A 14125-nucleotide genomic window follows, 5' to 3' on the forward strand; every position below is an offset into this window, starting at 1 on the left:
TTATTTGGCCAATGTCATTTCCCAGCTACCAAAGTGCATCCCCTGCTTGTTGTCTCTCTTAATTGATAACACTTAGCAGGCAGCCTCAGAAGCTGTTTAGAGATCCAACAGCATGGTGAAACTCAAACTGTTTATAGTTTTTACTCTTTGCATAGGAAAACCTGCCAAATTGCAAGAGATATAAAAGAGAGGAAGTGTTACATAATGAACTATGCATGAATGGAGATGGATCGGTATTCAATTCTTTTTCACTTACTGTCACACCATAATTATCCAGATTGGATGGCTCTAACCATATTATCTATCAACATTTTTCTGGAGAGCTTGAAGAACCACTGGGGTAAATCACTAATTTCTCTTTGAGAAATCCATGAGTGATGATATTTTGATTTAAGTTTTCCTGGAAATAGTTTTACAATCTGCACCGTTGGAAATTATCTAATGGCATATTATCAACCAGTGCAGACAAGCTAATTGAAGATGGAAATGGTTGGAAAAAATAATTCTATTGGAAGTTGAAGTGCTTAATCATGTCGGTCAAACTTGGTTCCTTTGTTATTTTTAAGCAGAAAGAACCTTTTTGTTTTCTACGATAAATTGATGCATTTGCTGTTTTATAAGCTCAGTTTGGAAGGAATACAAATACAAATATGTAGAGTGCAAATACATACAAAATACAAGGTTTTGCACTCTACATATTTGCATTTGTACTCCTTCCAAACTGAGCCATAACAACTCAGATGGCTGAACAGAATGACATAGTTCTTTGTCTTTTGGTGGATAAAATAATAAAATATTCAAGGGTATGGTAATTAACCCACTTTCAGCTTCGGCCATTAAGGAGCTCACAGTATCCTTAAAAACTTACTAACAGACAGAATAATAAACCATTCAGTTCAGCCACTTGGTGCCTGTTTGGGAGGGCTGAAGCACAGTGGCTTCTGGCTGTCCATGTGCGGGGCCCAGAAAGACAACCTATATAAGCTATGTTTGGTGAAAATTCTGGATAATGAAATCAGGTATTGATCAGTGAGCTGAAGGGCTGTCTACTCCAGCCTCTTTGAATAGTTCATTCAGAGCGCCTTGCCAAGATTATCCGACTTCTCTGACTTCTGACTTCTTAGGCAGCTAAGAAAGTTATCAACAAACATAGCTTATTGTTATTTATGCAGCTGAACCAAAATGGCTTCTTTTAAACATCTAAACCACCTTGGGTGAACCAACTCAGCCCTCCCAAATGGGCCCTTTGCTGTTATCGAGCTGTTTCAGCTAAAAATGATGCATCAGTTGTTTGAGAAATGATAGAATTAAATGGAACTAGTACACGTTGCACCAAAACATACCGACATCTTTCACATTGGAACTGGTGAAAAACAAAATTAAATAAAAATTCATCACAATCAAATTTACCTAAAACAGATGGTTCTGAGAGCAGAATATTAACAATCTGAGTGTTAGAGGGGCTTCCATGCTATAAGATGTCAAATAATACATAATGTGGGCCAAATACAACTATAAAAGTTGCAAAACGTTTAAATTAAACAAATAATATCGTTCTAAAATCTTGAGATGAACGGGCATCTTCGAAGTGCTCATCAATCTCGAATTTATCTGATCTCAAACAAGGTGGTATATATTCCCTGAAGATAGTTTCCATGTTTGGGATCTCCTTTAATTCCAGACAGGCAACTTCTAAAGGTGTGTAGCGGAAGGATTTGTAGAATTTCTTTGAGCAGACAAAAGCAAAGACTAAGGACAGTACAGGAAGGGGTATCAGAAGAGGTGTGAACGGGAATATCTTCACTCCAAAGTAACCAAGCATGGTAATTTGGTACACAATCAGAGCTGCAAGAATACGTGAATGCATGTGGGGCCACATCCGTCCATAGCTCTCATATGATGGAACATAAACTTTGAGAGCCTGTACAAGAAAAGAGTCTTAGATTAATGTTGGGAAATCAGACAAAGAACTGATTAACACCCATTCTTAGAGATACCTAACGAGGATATCATTACCAGCAGCACTACCTCTGAAGAATTACCACTAATATATTGGTCTTGACAAATGGATCATATCCAATCACCCATCCATTTTCTTCTGGAATGTTGCAATTGTAAGATCTCAGGTTGACAAACATGAAAATTCAGGTTCAAGTCCAAGAAGGGCCACTTAATAGGTGGGTCCTGTATCTACTCCATCTCTCTCAGGACCAGATAGCTGGGACCAGCATTAAGTGATAGCCCTTTTAATGTCAATCCAGGAAAAGTATCATGTCTTTTAGGTCCCGTTTGGTTTGTGGGAATAGATGTTTAGAATCGGAATTGGAACGGGCCATTCTGATTCCAACTGTTTGATTGGGCGGAATTGGAATCCCATTCCCATTCCTGGTGGAATGGAATTCTCCCATTTGAGGGAATGGCCATTCCCTCCCCCTCCCTTGGGAATGAAGTCCCATTCCAGTTGATTCTAATTTCCATTCCTATTCTTGTCTAAACCAAACAGACTATGGGAATGGGAATAGACCATTCCAATTCCGATTTTGAGACTGACTGCAAACCAAACAGACCCTTGGTTGTTCAAGGGACTGGCGGATTCATTTTACTGGATTGACATTTGACCTAGAGTATCACCACCAAGTCACGGGCTTATCTCTAAATTTGATATCAACAGACTTTCCAGTTAGAGTGACCAAATCTACAATCATAAATTTATTACCTAGAATTTACCTAAAACTGTAGCACTTAGGTTGTTCTAGACTTGTACATAATGGCTGAGAAACTGCATCAATATTTATTCTAGCATGTTGAGGATTGTGAAAGCAGATTTCAATTGTTTCTAGAATTTAGAACCCAAAACGCATTGAAAGTTCTAGACTTGCCTGATTCCTAACAATAAGCCATCCAAGGCTGAAGTACGCCATGCCAAAGGGAATGATGATAGGAGTTATTACAGAGTAGCAGATGACGATCGTTATGATAAGCATATCATTGGGAACCCTTGTTGCATAACCAAGATCTCCAGGAGCCCAAGCCTCTTTGAATTCTGCTTCAGTTTTACAGAGAAACTTTCTCTTAAGGTGGTAGATTATCAGAGGAACTAATCGGGACAGCTCAAGCCCATAGCCCACAGAGAACCTGGTAACCAAGGGAAACAAATATAATTGGATATTTATCAAACAGTAGCGTAACCCTCCAAACTAGAATATACGGAACAAGAAATTTCTATGTCCAACCACAAGAAAAAATGGTCCACTAAATACAATATTTGCTTCCTAGTTTCCTATAGTGCCAAGAATTCTTTAACAGGTAATTAGCATGGCTAAATAAAAAGCAGTAATAATTAACCAATATCTTGCTAATTTATGCTTCTTGTAGACCAATTTTCCTAACAAGTGATCAAGATTGCACGGTAATACAAAAAATGATCCATTCAATCATGGTATTATGACCCACTGAAGGTCAAGTCATGGCAAACAGGAGAGATGTATTACCTACTTGGATACCAAATTGATGTGGGACTAGAATGGCCAAAGGATGACTTTGGGAGGTTGAGGATGGGTATAGGGTGGTCTAGAACTAGAAACCAGTGTTTTAAAAAATGACCTGAAAATAGAACCTTTTTTCCATGGTGGTGGGTCAATGGTTCAACCATATGTGTCAAACAAATCAACTGACATCATAATTAAGTAATAAAAAAGATAAAAATATTTAAAAATACAAAAAGTTATAGAAAATACAAAAAGTGTAGAAAAATTGGGCAGATCATATTCATTACATAAAACAAAAATAAGTATGATAAATAAGAATTACTTTTATTAATGATAGAAATGGTTAAAAATACAAAAAACAGAAAAAAGAGAATTAATATCCAACCTGTGACCTGTTAACCAATCAAAGAGTTCAACGGTTGAGCACTACTAAAAGCAAAGATTAGTTACATTAGAAAAAGTCTTGGGGATTAATCACAAAAAAACATTAGATTTATTCCAAGATGAGGATGGTGAAAAACTTCAAAATAGGGAAAATAGGTTATGGCAGGAATTTTTTTTAATGAAATAGGTAGAATTATAAGGAATAGTTGTAGAGGGTGACCAAGTCTGGTTTGGTTCAGAGTGTTAAAGTTTAAGCTGCAGGGGCAATATTGTCTTTTCCCTCTTGTTTCTTAGCCTTATGTTATATGTAACTCTTGGAGTGTACTGTAGTGACTTTTGTCTTTATTACAAGCTTAATAAAACAAAGGTTGATAGGAGGGAGAAGGCAGTTCAAATCTCTCTCTCTCTCTCCCTCCCCTGGACCTTGTTTCTTCTCTCTTCTTCCTTTTCCTCTCTTTTTGGACCTTGTGATGTAGGACCAGCTCAGTTCTAGTCCTTAGAGATTGTTGAATGGTCTTCTTTGATCAGAATTTTATGGCTGTTGATGGCTGTAATCACTCACAAGGTGCCTAGAATCACTCACCATAGTTAGTATAAGCTGAAGAAAACTCAATAAACTTCATTGCCCTTTGTGTAAAACGTCCACACATATATATATAGACTCTAAACTCATAATAAACCTAGGAGTCAAATTGTTACTCATAATGATAGTCCTAGGAGTCCAACTGTTAGACTCAATAACTCTAATCCTACTTATTCAATGACTCTAAAATTTTAAACATAAACAAATTATAATAGACAATCAAACCCTATTATTGGACCCCACAGAAAAATTGTAAAATAACAAAATATCTTTGGTTTCCAATTCAGTCCAAATCCCAAGTACCATCACTATGCCATATCAGGACCTGTTGTAAGGCCTTCTTCTTTGTAGAATAAGTCTTCAAGAGTGCTGATCGATTCCAATCATCTCTCCCTGGCTTGAAAGAACTCGACCTCAATGAGTTAAAAGCATGGTATGCCTCATAAAGATCTAGGTTGAGATGATGAAAGTCTTCAGCAATGATCCAATGACTCTCAGACATGGGCCTGCCTTTCTACTTGACAAGGAATTTCTGATACCCTCCTGTAGCAGTAGATATTATTTTCTCAACTAAAGCATCCTCTAGAATGTCATTTAGAGATGCAATAGTTGGAAACTTAGGTATAGGAGTCTTAAAAGGATCTGCATGTCTATGATAAGGAGTCAAGTCCTCGATGTTGAAGATAGGACAAATACCCATGTCACCTGGCAGCTATAGAACATAGGCATTAGAACTTATCTTCTTGATGATTTTGTAAGGACCTGCACTCGTTGAGTGCAGCTTCTTGTACACACCTTTAGGAAAACACTATGGTTGTATGCATACCATAACCATGTCTCCCTCTTGATAATTTTCCAACTGTTGATGAATATAAGCTCTAGCCTTGTATAAATCATACCATGTCTCCCTCTTGATAATTTTCCAACTGTTGATGAATATAAGCTCTAGCCTTGTATAAATCATTGCTTAATGCAATTTTTCTCATGACATCATCATTTATCTCTCTTATGTGCCTAGCAAATGCTTTTGCTTCAATGCTAGTACATGCATCTTGTGGTAAGGTAACTAAGTCAATTGGCTGCTTAAGCTGAATACCAATCACCACTTCAAATGGACTTCCTCTTGTGGATCTATTTATTGAGCTGTTATAAGAAAACTCAGCTATTGGAAGCACTAGATCCCATCTAGAAGTATGACCACCGACTAGACACCATAAAAGATCTCCCAAGTTTTTATTCACTACCTCAGTTTGACCATCTTTTTGGGGGTGAACCGATGTAGAGAATTTCAGCTAAGTATTGACTAGTTTCCAAAGTGTCTTCCAAAAATAACTCATAAATTTGGTGTCCTGATCTAATGCGATAGTAGAAGGCACTCCATGAAGTCGAAACACTTTTTTGAAAAATATAGTAGCAATATGTTAAGCATCATGTGTTTTGTTGCAAGGTAAGAAATGAGCCATTTTGGAGAAACAATCCACCACAACATAGATTATATTGTGACCCTAGAAGTCTTGGGCAATCCAAGGACAAAATCCATGGATAAATCTTTCCATGGGCCCATGATTCATGAGGAATATAGGTAGGGGTATATATAGCCCATTGTTTGCTTTCGTCCTTTGGCAAGTTGGCATGTCCTACATTGCTTTATTATTATTTTTTTGAAGAATCAGAATAAAAATTTCATTAAAATAGAAAAGAGTCATACAACCCGGGGGTGTTAAGATAGCACCCAACCTAGAAAACAAGCTGATTACACTGCACTAGAAAAATCAGTAAAAACAGAACTGGTCAAGATTACGAGACTGTAACTCAAGAACATCCCAAAAATTCTCCCCCATCTCTGTTTTGCTAGTCTGAAGGAAGTCTGGGTGCACCAGAACCCAATCTGACACCAGGTTTACAATCAAAGCTAAAAGACCTTCAATATTCTTTCGTTTGTTCTCAAATAATCTTCTATTTCTCTCATTACGTAAGACTCAGCAGACCGCAAAAGGGATACAGCTCCACACGATCTTTGCTTTCTTGCACCCATTAAGTCTTGGCCAGGAGGAAAATAACTCTGTTGTAGGCGAAGGATGAAATAAGTTCATTATACGAGCAACATCGTTCTTCAAACTAGGCTAATAAAACCTATCTTCCACCATAGCAATGGTATTATCTCTACCAAAATAATCTGCTACACCTCTAGCATGTAACTCCCAAATAACAAAGCCCCATAAAGAGGTATTTGGTAGACATAAGTGGGTATCATAAAACAGATAACCATTATGTAGTGAAAAGGAAGGATACTCATCTTGCTTCCTAGCTTGTAAGTCAGTATAGATGATGATGAAATCCTTACAACCAGCATAGTCTTGCTTTAGTTGATCAAAACCAATGACTTGGACATTCATGGAATGAAGTATGTAAGGCATCAGACTTAGAACATCTGCCACTTTATTCTCATTTCCATCTTGGTGATTAAGAACAAAGGGGAAAGAAAGCTTCTTTCCCTTGAAACAAGTCTTCTTTCACCCCCAAATGACCCTAAAACTCCAAATCTCATTCATAAAATGCTAGATATGCAAAGAAAACGCAAAAAATACACATGTGAATCATCAATGTTTTTGAAAAATTTTCAAGTTTTGAAAGATATTACAAAAATAGGTAATTTTTTTTCAATTTTTCATAATATCTTATGATTTTTTCCTTGAATGATTGAAAATATTTAAATCTATGTTGATCTAGATTAAATATGTTCAAAATAAAATTTTTTTATGTGTTACGAGTAGATTTACGGAAATTTTATGAAGAGATTTGGAAAAAAATATAAAAAAACAAGAAAGACTTATTATGTTCTAGATCTATGGATTATCTATCATATCCATATAGCAATTGCACTTTACTCTTAAATAATTTTTTGTTTTTTTTTATAATTTTAGAATTAAAAATAATGAATAATAAATTATGTTTTATGATTTAATCACAAGGGTTGATTATATTATAGATCTATGGATGATCTATCATATCCATTGAGCAATTGAAATTTCTTCTTTAACAATTATTTTTTGAATATGTTATATAATGTTTATTTATTTTTTTATTTTTTATAATTTATGAAAATAAAAAATAAAAAATAATTATTAATTATATTTGCACTTAGAAATTGTGAAAATGAATGTTTCATGGTTGGATAGGAAAGCTCCCTTAAAACTTAAGAATTATAATTTATAAATTATAGTTAAGCATAGGGTTTTTTAATGAAATTATAATTGACTATGGTGTATTTCTTCATAAAACCATTAAAATATATTAATTTAATGTATGCACGCCTCATTGAGGCCTTATATTTAGTGTTATTGATGTATTTTTATGATTTATTGAAGTATTTATAGTGTTTCTATGCATATCTATGCATATCTTAATTTTTCTCCAATACACATGCACATCCAAGGCGTATCTTGATAGTTGATACGTCTCTTAAACTTGCCTTTCTGATACACTTGGCGTTTGTGATACTTTGAACATTGTGTGCCTACTCAATTTTGAGGAGATGTAGTTAAAACAACAATTTATCTCATTAATAGACTTCCCTTACAAACTTTTCATCTCCAGTCTTCTCATCATCTTCTCTTCCCTAATGATCCCATTTTTTTGTCTTCCTCTTAAAGTCTTTGGTTCTAGTTGCTTTGTTCATAACTTGAGCCATCACCTCAAACTCAACCCGAAGTCTATCAAGTATGTTTTTTTTGGTTACTCCTTAGTCCAAAAGGGGTACAAGTTTTGGGTCCTCACACTGGTGGATGGTATGTGTGTAAGGATGTTACATTTCTTGAATATACTCCGTATCCATTTTGTCTCCTAGTTCTTGCATCTATGGATATTCCTAGTTCATCTTCTTCTCTTCCCACTTGCAGTGATAGTATTCTTGCTTCTTGTCCTCCTCTCTCTATTCCTCTACAACGGTCTTGGCAGCAATGGTTCTTAAGGCACAAAAGGAAGGTTACTCGTGTGGCTAAATGTCCACAACAATCTAACCTCTTGGTTCCAAGTGATTCTGAAAGCAACTTGAGCCTAAGACTCCTGTTAATTCTAAACTTCCTATTCCTACTTTACTAAGCCTTATATCTCAGACCTTGACTTTCCCATTGCAATTTGAAAAGGAAAAAGGAAATGCACTGCCTATTCCATTCGTATCTATGTTTTTTATGATGACCCTTCACCTTCCTACTATGCCTATATTTCTACCATTTCCTCTACTTCTCTTCCTCGTCATATTGCATATGTAGTGCAGTCCCCTCAGTGGAAGGATGATATGAACCAAAAGATGGAGGCCCTCATAAAGAACCAAACCTAGGAGATTGTTCCACTTCCTAAGGGTAAAGTCCTAGTGGGTTAAAAGTCGGTATATACAGTTAAACACCAAGCTGATGGCTCAATTGAAAGATACAAAGCTAGGCTAGTGGCAAAAGGGTACACCCAAATTAATGGGATTTACTACCAAGATAACTTTGCACCTGTGGACAAAATGAGTTCTACTCGAGTGGTTATGTCTCTTGCTGCACACCATTCATGATCTTTGTACCATATGGATGTGAAGAATGCCTTCCTTAATGGAGGTCTACATGGATCTTCCCCTAGGAATTACCCTCCCTAATAGTGAGGGAAAGGTTTGTCATATGAAGAAATCTCTTTATGGGCTCAAGCAATCTCCTAGAACTTGGTTTGATAGATTCAAAAATGGCTATTCTTAAAATTGGGTTCACTCAATCATAGGCTGATCATAGTCTATTTATAAGAAGGGTTAATGGACTAGTGACTTTGCTGAAAGTGTATGTTGATGACATTGTTATAACTTGAGGTGATAGCTCTAGAATATCCTATCTAATGTATTTCTTGCTTCCAAATTTGAGGACAAAGATCTTGGGAAACTCAAATACTTCCTTAGAATTGAAGTAGAAAGGTCAAAGGAAGGGATCTTCATTTAGTAGAGAAAGTATGTGCTTGATGTCAGCTCGGATCAAATCAAAGAAGAAAGAGTTGAGAGTGAAAAGGGTGTGTTCTGTCTTGAACCACACGCCCAAAAATATTTAACTTATATATGAAAGAATATAATGTTATGGAAGGACAGCTATGCCCTTGTCTTACAGGAAATAGTAGATGTTCAAGACTGCTATCAGCCTTGAACCCTAATAGATTTCAGGTTCGAAAAAGGAGAAAAAAGGTATAGAGGAGAGAGGAGAAAGAGTAGAGAGAGAGAGCAGTAAAACACAAGAATTGAAAGGAAGGACAGAATCTGAATGTTCTGCCACCGCCACTTCTATTTAGTATTTATAGGTTATGCTAGTTACATGAAAGGACAAATCTGCCCTTGGTATTTACATAACACATAAAACAATATAAAACTGAAATATAAATAACAACTAGAATAACAGATTGACCATCAGCTAACCCTAGGATGACTAGGGCACATTCTACCCTACGGACAGAGTGGGACCACAGCTGTGGGGCCCACATCAGTGTTCTCTACACTCCCCCTCAAGTTGGGAATAAATGTTTATCATTCCCAACTTGGATAGATCCGCCTCTAGCTTCTTTCTTGATACGACTTTAGTGAGGATATCTACTAGTTGCATACTGGATGTGATGTAAGGGAGGCATACTTCTTGAGATGAGACCCTCTCTCGTACAAAATGTCGGTCAACTTCAATGTGTTTGGTTGTCATGCTGCATTGGATTATGTGCTATATTAATAGTTGCTTGATTATCACAATACAGTATCAGGGGCTTCTCATACTCAATACCCAACTCCTCAAGCAGAGATCTCAGCCACTCCGTTAGCCATTGACCTGTATTCTGCTTCAGCACTAGATCGGGAGACAACACTTTGTTTCTTACTTCTCCAAGAGACAAGATTACCTCCTGTTAGAATGCTCGAGTCAGGGGTATTTTGGTCACTCTGGTGTATCTTATTGAAAGTGAAATGTCTATTGTATCTGAGTTGAAGTTATGTGTCCCATCTTCTATGAGGGACAAAATTGTCTTTCTTGTAACTCAAGTTTTTCATGAATAAAAGTCAAGTGGGTTGGCTAGGAGAGGTACTTTTGTACATCCTCTCTTCTAGTCTGGCCGAACACTCTTCTCCTCTCCTTCTTCTTTCTCTTTTCTTTCTTCTTTCTTCTTCTCTACTTTGACCTAGAAACAACTAGGGTTTATTCACATGGTATCAAAGCATTAAGGTCAGGTGTTCGTTTTCTTGCTGCTGTCTTCTTCTTGGGTTCACTGCCAGCTTCATAGTAGGTTTCATCATCCTACAACTGATCTGATTGAAGACTCGATAAAGGGCTGAAAAGGAGTTGTCGTTTTGAGGGCCCAGAGGTAAGAATGCCTTTGGCCGGTGCTGTGGTGGTCGTTGAAGTGGTATACTAGACCCTCTATTTAGTGTTCAGAAATGGACTGTGAATGCTGATTTTTTTTGTGTGCTTCGAAAGTTAGTTGTTGTGGTTCTGGGTGAAATTGATACACATATCAGTCATTTTTTTGTGTGTTTTCTTGCTCACATGCGTACTGAAAGAAGAGTGGTAGACTGCTGATGTCCACGACAGCAGTGGTGTGGTGTTGATTGTGTTGTGGTGGCTGACATATCTATGCTTTTAAATGCTTAAAAGTGAACCCCTAGACCTTGTGTGTAATCAGTTCTGCAGTTTGCAGAACAAGTGTTCGATGAAATGACTGAGTAATTTCAGTAGTGGGGTGTTGGTGGTAAATGGTCCTGTAGTGTGCAGTCCAAGTGTTTGATGTGTTGACTGAATGATTTCAGCTTTAGAGTGTAGTGTGTAATGTGCAGTTGAAGAAAGTGGATTGGTGGTATTGTAAGTGAGATAAGTCTTGTGACAAGTGTGAGATTGTGGTGTATATTCAGAGGAGACATAATTGAGATGGCTTCAACTGTAGTTGGGAATGACAACAAAACAGGCATCATGCTCTCTTCAAATTATCTAAGTGTTCAAATGACATCCATCAAGTTGAATGGTGAGAACTATGTACCATGGGCAAAATCTGTGGAGGTGTTCTTGAAGGCCAAGAGGAAAGTAAAACATGTGAGGGATCTGGGATCATGCTAAAAAGTTGTACTCTGGACAAGACAATACAACTAGGGTATATCAGTTATACCAAGAGTACTTCAATTTGAAGCAAGGAAGTTAAAGCTTAGAAGAGTATTATGCAAGTTTGAGAAACATCTGCAATGAGCTAAATGTGTATCACCCTCTCACATCAGATGTCCAGATCTAACAACAGCAACGTGAACAGCTTGATGTGACTAGGTTTCTTGTGGGCTTGAAGGATGAGTATGAGCCTGTCAGAGCACAGATATTGGGGGGATCAGCTCTCCCCTCACTTGAAGTTTTTGCCCGTCTTAAGAGGACATCCATTGAGCCAGTGGAACATTCTTCCTTCTCTGATAGATCGGGTTTGGTAGTGACTAAAGGGAGTAGTCGTGGAAGTAGAAGTGGTGGTGGTAGCAGTGGCCCTCCAAGCAACTGTGGTGGGCACATGTTTAACCGGGCCAGTGGCCGGACAGGAGGCCGTGAGTCAGGGGGAGGCCGTGGAAAAGGAAGGGGTAATGCTCAGAGAAAATGTATACATTGTGGCTTAGAGGGGCACACAGTTAATTTCTGCTATGATTTGCGTGGTCCACCCAACACTTGGGCTAACCATGTTACATCTAAGAGTAGTAACACAATTACTGAAAGCCAGCAAACTACACCAACCCCCTCCACACCCACATGTGCTTCCGGGCAGGAAATGGTGAGTGTACCATAGGCAATATATGAGCAGTTCCTTTAAACAACTCAGCAGAACACAACTACACTTGCCCATTCAGGTATGACTTGTTTAGCTTCCAAAGCCTCACCCTCGATCATTGATTCTGGCGCCTCGGACCATATGTCCGGGACTCCTGATGTATTTTCTTCCCTTTCTTGCACCTCCACATTTCAGACAGTTACACTTGCTAATTGTTCTACATCTCCTATTTGTGGTGTTGGTGATGTTGATATCTCCTCATTGTCTTTAGCATCTATTTTATATGTTCCTAAGTTCCCTTTTAACCTTATGTCTGTTAGTAGATTAACCAAGTCTCTTAATTGTTCTGTAACCTTCTATCCTTCTTCTTGTGTGTTTCGGGATCTCAAGACGGGGACAAAGATTGGTGGAGGGCATGAAGCCGGTGGTTTGTATTACCTTGATGGTGGTGGCCCTCCAGTGGCTTTTCAGTCTTCTCTTACTCCTCTCCAATGGCACTGCAGACTTGGTCAGCCCTCTCTCAAGGCTTTGAACTACTAGTTCCTTCATTGAGTCATCTTTCATTATTAGATTGTGAGTCATGTCAGTTGGGAAAACATCATCGAGTCTCATTTAGTCCAAGAACTGATAGTCGTGTCTCAAGTCCTTTTGTTTTAGTTCATTCTGATGTATGGGGTCTAGTTAAAGTGGTGTCATACAATGGGTTTAAGTATTTTGTAATCTTTGTTGATGACTTTTCAAGGACGACATGGATCTATCTTATGAAAGACCGTAGTGAATTGTTCTCTATTTTTCAGAAATTTCATGCTGAAATACGCACTCAGTTTGGTGTTCATATGAAAATACTTCGCTTCGATAATGCCAAAGAATACATCTCCTCATCATTTCAGCAATACCTAGAACATCATGGAATAATTCATCAAACTTCTTGTGCCTACACCCCACTACAAAACAGTGTAGCTGAACGGAAAAATAGACATCTTCTTGAAGCTGCTCGGTCCTTTATGATCAATATGCATGTCCCAAAGCACTTTTGGAGTGATGCTGTTCTTACATCCGGTTTTTTAATCAATCGGATGCCCATGTCAATCCTTGGAAGTCAATCCCCTTTCTCCGTGTTGTTCCCCAGTTTGTCTCCCTTTCCTCTCACCCCAAGAGTCTTTGGCTGTGTTTGTTTTGTTCAGCACTTGGGGCCTGGAGTAGACAAGCTAGATGCTCGGGCTACAAAGTGTATTTTTCTTGGCTACTCAAGGACTCAGAAAGGGTACAAGTGTTATAACCCTAAGTTTCATAAATCGTTTGTGTGCCCTGATGTCCCCTTCTTTGAATCAGTTTCTTTTTTCTCCAATGCCGGGGTCTCTTCTTCTCCCTCGGTGGTTCCTCTTCCTGTTCCAGTTGTGGACCCCCTTCCCGTAGTTCCCACTCCTACTACAGATGCACATCATATGCCGGTTACTACAGAGAGGCCACCAATTACTCAAGTGTATACTCGGAGAAGTGCTTCGGCTCCTCCTCCACTTCAGCACCCATCAACAGATCCTGCTACTGCCCCTTCTCCCTCAGATCTTCATCTCCCTATAGCTTTGCGGAAAGGTAAACGTACTTGTACTTCTCATCCCATTTCAGACTATGTTTCCACTGTTCACTTTTCTGCTTCCCATTGCATGTTTATATCATTACTCTCATCGGTCCCCATTCCCAAGATTGTACAGGAAGCCTTTGCCTCTCCAGGGTGGCAGCAAGCCATGGAAGAAGAATTCTCTGCTCTACAACATAATCATACGTGGGAACTCACCCCTTTCCTCCTGGTAAGCACACTGTTGGGTGTAAATGGGTCTATACAGTGAAGCATCTTCTTGATGGCAGTGTGGAACGATTGAAG

The 14125-nt window shown here is 38.2% G+C and overlaps 1 protein-coding gene across 2 annotated transcripts in view; it reads right to left on the minus strand.

Moving 5' to 3' along the window:
- Positions 1 to 1356: 1356 nt before the first annotated feature.
- The window catches only part of LOC148862181 (CSC1-like protein ERD4), a 105193-nt gene continuing 92424 nt past the window's right edge, over positions 1357 to 14125 (minus strand). For both annotated transcript variants that reach the window (XM_088982980.1, XM_088982979.1), the window contains 2 exons: positions 2880 to 3135; positions 1357 to 1921 (listed from right to left, as the gene is read on the minus strand). In XM_088982980.1, coding sequence (XP_088839106.1) covers positions 1538 to 1921; positions 2880 to 3135 — 640 coding nt within the window. In that variant the 3' untranslated portion in view covers positions 1357 to 1537. The remainder of the gene's footprint in view (positions 1922 to 2879; positions 3136 to 14125) is intronic.

This window comes from Nelumbo lutea, chromosome 4, assembly GCF_056320005.1.
Source record: "Nelumbo lutea isolate HS-2025 chromosome 4, American lotus-T2T, whole genome shotgun sequence".
Lineage (NCBI taxonomy): Eukaryota > Viridiplantae > Streptophyta > Magnoliopsida > Proteales > Nelumbonaceae > Nelumbo > Nelumbo lutea.